Below are 5698 nucleotides of genomic sequence, written 5' to 3'. Positions count from 1 at the left end.
TTTGTTAACTTGATCAATTAACTGTTGTATGAATATCAGAATAATTTCTTATGTTATTTCATATCTTGCATGATTCGTTAATTGAGCTAAGTAATTAATTGAGTCGATTAATTAGCAAAAGAATATGGGTTTATAATAGGATTAGTTGGTATAAATTATGCGTTTCTAAATCCTAGGCTTGAAAATCCTAGGAAGTTATCATAAGGGAGACGAGATCGGGAGATAAGTTGAACCGAGTAAATCATAGTTTATCTTGGCGGAGAAAGTGAGATCGGGAGATAAGCGAGTATTCATCGATTAATTAATTAGTAAAGGTTGGGAGGTAATATTTGGTAGTTAACCGCTAATTCATATTAAAACCCGAATTTCAAAATTAGTTAATCTTTTGTTTATTAAGTAGGGATTTAATCGATTATAGACTAGAGGTTCATATAGTCAACACTAGGAATAGGAAAGTCCATTAGGATAATTTAGGTTTAATAATTTAATTAGTTTAATAAAACTCTTAATTTGGACTAACACTATTAATTTGTGACTCGATTCGATTAGTAATTATTTTCTGTAATTAATTTAATATTAATTTCTCCAATATGCAATCCCTTGGGTATGATCCTCGAAATACTTCTAAATATTTTGTTGTACTAAACTATATTACAATTTGACCCGTATGCTTGCGGACATCGCCGATTTAATTTCTTATATTTTTGGGTGTGATATTTTTACTATAAATGATAACACGTTTATAGGCAGTAAATACATCAATTCATATATCTTTCGATTGTAAAATTTTACTAACAGAATTCAGAGGAAATAATATTTCATACCAAATAGTCATGCCCAACAAAAACTCAAAAGTTTCAAACTCATATGTTATTAAACATTCAGCTTCGCTTTTGACTTTAAAATCATCACTAACTTCAACTAATTTCTATAAAGCATATCTTATTTGTGGAGCTTGAAATCTTATAGCATTAACACTTTAAATCTGATTTTCCCTACGCGTTTGAGACAATGATTTAAGAGTTAGGCTTGGTATATGATCTTGTGGACCTTTGCATCTTTCATTGAAGAAGAAATAATGAATATATCACTATAGTATTAGTGTTTCATTTATGAATTCTAGTATTAATGGTATAAGTTTGTAAAGTAGCTGAAAAGTTAACTAGTATTGAGTACAGTAATAAGATATATTGTACTTTGAAAGAGTAAATGTATATTCAAACTTTGAATATGATATTGTTAGAAGAGAAAAACACAAATCTCGAATATAGGCAGTAAAAAAGCATTAAAAATATTAAAAAAAGATAAACTAACTGGGAAAAGTATCCAAACATCAAAATATGTGTTAAATAAAGATACATTTAAAATATTATTTTAAGTTTTTTTTTCTTATTCATATTTGTAAAACATTATGCCCCATACTCATCCAAATATGAGCAAATTATCAGTTCAGGAATGATCCTACCATAAGCTGATCATTCAAAATTTAAAAAACTGGCAGATTATTAGTTCAAGTTCAGATTCATGGCAATTTGTAAGAAAAAAAACAAACAAACATTACAACCATGCTGGGTTCTTCAAAGGAGTGACAACTGCCTTGACTTGCAAGTAACTTGAAAGGCCATAAATTCCTTTCTCTCTTCCTTGACCACTCATCTTGAACCCGCCAAATGGGACTGCAGCATCAAATATGTCGTAGCAGTTAATCCATACTGTCCCGACTCGCAATGCCCGAGTCAAGGTGTTGGCGGTTTCGATATTCTGAGTGAAAACTCCGGCAGCCAATCCATATGAAGATGCATTTGCCCTTTGTACCACCTCTTCAAGATCCCTATTGTAAATCAAAGCATTGATGAAGATTCAATAAACTAAAGAACCACAAAGAAATTTGTAAATAACATATGTAACTTGAACTCGAGATGAGTATTGGATCTGGGAATTTGTCTGTCACGAGTATGATCAAACTTTTCATTTTTTTTCCAACGCATGTGGAAGATTGCACCTGATACTTATTTGAACATGGGTTCGGGCAGGAGCAAAGCTATAAATTATTTTTGGAGGGTTGAAATTGAGTAGTGTGTTTTTTGAGAACTAAAATACAATTTCATCATTATATTAGCTTATATCTCTATAATTTTGAGGGTCAAAAGGCAATTTGATCATTTACAAGTTTATAATTTTTTAAAACATAAAGGGACCAATGTGATATTTTTCCATTTTAGGGGGGCCCTAGCCCCTCCCAATCCCCCTTGGTGCCGCCCCTGGATTCGGGGATATGGCTCTTCATTTTACAAGAAATGCTCGTATCTTACACTCATCCGTCACCTATTTGAGCATAGGTGTTGGCATGTGGCCTTCTAAGGAACCTCCAAAAGATATGGAAAAAAATTGAATATACCCATATTTGACACTTACTTGAACTTTGAGATGGATTGTACTGGACCAAATATCTCATCTTTAGCTATCAACATGTCATCCTGATTGATGTTAGAATGGAAATCACATTAGCATGGCACTTTAGGATTTAAATGAACAAAAAGAAAAATTATCAACATCTTAATCAAAATTATTTCATATTTATACATATATGTTGATATGATACCTGAACATTGGAGAAAACAGTGGGTTGAATATAGTAGCCTTTGGAGCCAAATTGTTCACCTCCAGATTCAAGAGTAGCTCCACTTTCAATGCCAGACCTTATGTACTTAAGGATCTTCTTGAATTGCTCATTATCAATCTGATTTATAAGAAAGCCAACAAAAAATAAAGTTTTTTCATGCATTTGATGTGTTTGATTTTGGATCATCAATTCCTCAATGATAAGATATATGTGACTATAAAGTTGGCACATGGCAATGTTCAAGCAATGGAAGAACCATGAATCTCTGAGGACATCTAAGGGTCAAACCTGAGGGCCTTGTTCGATCCCCATCTTGAAAGGATCCCCGACTACTCGTTTCAGTGCTCGAGCCTTTGCTTTCTCTACGAACTCATCATACACGCTTTCGTGTACCAAAGTGCGAGAACCAGCACAACAACACTGACCCTGCAGCAGATGGATGTAATGCTATAACTTCAATTCGACATATCCTATTGGTTTATATTGTAGGATTTGAATGAACAAACCTGGTTAAAGAACAAGGCTGAATGTGCAAGCTCAACAGCCTTGTCAACGTCAGCATCTTTGCACACAATGAACGGAGATTTTCCTCCGAGTTCCAATGTTACTGGTTTAAGGTTGCTTTTTGCAGCGAGTGCGAGTACAATCTTGCCTGTAGCAGTGGAACCTGTAAATGATAACTGCAAAACACAAACTGTTTAGATCCAATCTCATCTTAAACACACAACAAATATAGAGAAAAACGAAATTTTTCCAGAGCATGTATGATACCTTGTTGACATCCATGTGACTTGAAAGTGCTGCACCAGCTGTAGGACCAAATCCAGAGACCACATTTAGGACACCGGGAGGAAGTCCAGCCTGAGCGACAGAGAATGTTATTCAAAATAATTAGATGTCATTGTTGGTTGATGATTTCGAAATGCCAAGAAATTGACAAATCGTGATGTTAGTCAGAATGTAAAGAAGAATATCAGAGATACCTCATGAAAAAGCTTGGAAACATAGATAGCCGACAACGGTGTCTGCTCTGCTGTCTTCAGAACAACCGTGTTACCGCAAGCTAATGCCGGACCAACTTTCCAGGAATACAATAAAAGAGGAAAATTCCATGGAATGATAAGCCCACATACACCATACGGTTCATGCAGTGTTTGAACATGATGTTGTCCATCAGCTGGAACTGTGAATCCATGAATCTTGTCCGCCCACCCTGAAGAATATAGGGAACCAGTTTAAGCTTCGGATCCAAGTATCGACATTATAAAGGCAAGATAACAAAAGGGTGTGAGTTACACTTACCAGCATAATATCGGAACATTCGCACAACCATCGGTATCTCAATCTTAGCAGCTTGCTCATAAGGCTTCCCATTGTCCCAAGTTTCAAGTTTTGCTACCTCTTCAGTGTGTTTCTCGAGTAAATCAGCGAAACACAACATTATACGCGACCTTTCCTAATGATATTACAGAACAAGAATGAGCTCAAATTCTCATATATGCATTATGCAAAAGAAAAGCAGTACGTTACATAAGCAGTCATCTTAGGCCATGGTCCTTCATCGAAAGCTTTACGAGCTGCAGCAACCGCACGGTTTACATCTTCGAGATCTCCTTCTGCAACTCGAGCAATTACATCACCTGTCCTAGGATCAACTGTAGGGAAGCTTTTTCCTGAAACCAGAGCAAAAAAACAAATTAAACATACTCATGTCAGATACATGCACTCGACACCCAAATTGAGTTCTAACCTGATGCAGCATCAACAAATTGTCCATTGATGAGAAGCTGAGTATGATCTATTTGAATAGATGGATGTATAGGTTCATCAATCGCAGCAGCAGCAGCAGTACTAAAGCTTTTAATTCTTCTTCCCCAACTTGAAAACCTTCCTGCATTACATCATTGATTTTCTTTTTTCTTTCAAGCCTTTAATCAAACAATATAAAGTGTTTTCACACATTAAATCACAAATAGCATCACAATATAACAAGTAATGTCAAGATCCACACCATCCTGCAAAAGTATAAGTTTAAATCTATATATACATATATATATCACAAGGGATCATCACAAATTTCTAATAGAAACCATGAATCATTAGTAAATGGTGGCATGTGAATGATAAATTTTGAAAGTGAAATATGGTATCGGAAAATGAGAAAAAAAAAACAGATTGCCAGAGACTAAACGACAAGTGTCCTTTTTAAACTGTGTAGGAAAAGATACTCTAGGGAAAATGACATTGGAAAAGCAAAGCTAAGGGAAGAAAAACACAGAAAACAAGGACTGTGCTACAAATAATTTTTCCAGTTTTTTTTTTTTTAAATTTTCCCATGAAACAAACATGAGGATCAACCCAAGGAACCAAATGAACTTAGTTTCAGTTTCATTAAGTTTTGAGCTTGAGAAAGCTAACCAAAAAAAAAAAAAAGAGTAAAAAAAAAAAGTAAAGCATTCACTTGAGAGAGAGAAATGAATAGTACCCAAAGAAGTTGCAGAAGAAGATAACAGAGAGGAAATCCTTCTGGCAGCCATTATCAAAGCTTGTGAATGTTTTTGACGTTTGAGTCTCTTAATATAATTATTTTTCAACTGAAATTTAAAGACAAGTTGGTTTTGTAGACTTTTTTGCTTTTTTATCTCAAGTAATAATTAAATTTCCACAAATTGATTAATCTTTATCCAATATTACGTCATTACTCATGAATTTTGGTGATCAGTTTTTAGGATAAAAGAAGAAGAAAGTTGGCACCTATAACCTGGAGTATATTTATTTGACGAAAGTGAAATACTCTTAAAAAAGAAGGGCTAAATTTAGATTTTTGATACTAAATTGACATCAGCAAAATACGTTAAGGACGAGAAGAGTATACGGTCCCAAAGAGAATCAAAGTTTGCTCTCTAATTAAAAAATATAAATGGGTTGAACGTTCTTATCCTCGTTAAAGCAGGAGTTGCATATGGTATGCTAAATGTAGTTGTATAGTTATTCTATCAGTTATATTTATTTTTAACAGTTAAAATAAATAAAATTTTAATAGAAATAATTAATTTACTGATTAATTTAACATAC

General features: G+C 34.0%; 1 protein-coding gene across 1 annotated transcript; it reads right to left on the bottom strand.

Moving 5' to 3' along the window:
• Window positions 1–1369: 1369 nt before the first annotated feature.
• LOC107955587 (benzaldehyde dehydrogenase, mitochondrial) lies at window positions 1370–5264 on the bottom strand. Its single transcript, XM_016891382.2, has 11 exons — window positions 5109–5264; window positions 4374–4514; window positions 4154–4296; window positions 3926–4079; window positions 3607–3836; window positions 3395–3484; window positions 3130–3303; window positions 2912–3049; window positions 2603–2740; window positions 2416–2477; window positions 1370–1831 (listed from the first exon to the last, which is right to left on the bottom strand). Exons 1-11 carry the CDS (start codon window positions 5158–5160, stop codon window positions 1558–1560), a joined length of 1596 nt encoding a protein of 531 aa, XP_016746871.1. The 5' UTR covers window positions 5161–5264; the 3' UTR covers window positions 1370–1557.
• Window positions 5265–5698: the final 434 nt, after the last annotated feature.

The sequence above is a fragment of the Gossypium hirsutum genome, chromosome A07 (genome assembly GCF_007990345.1).
Source record: "Gossypium hirsutum isolate 1008001.06 chromosome A07, Gossypium_hirsutum_v2.1, whole genome shotgun sequence".
NCBI classification, from domain to species: Eukaryota; Viridiplantae; Streptophyta; class Magnoliopsida; order Malvales; family Malvaceae; genus Gossypium; species Gossypium hirsutum.
Note: the sequence above shows the minus strand (reverse complement) of the source record. Positions and strands in the feature narration are given on the sequence as shown.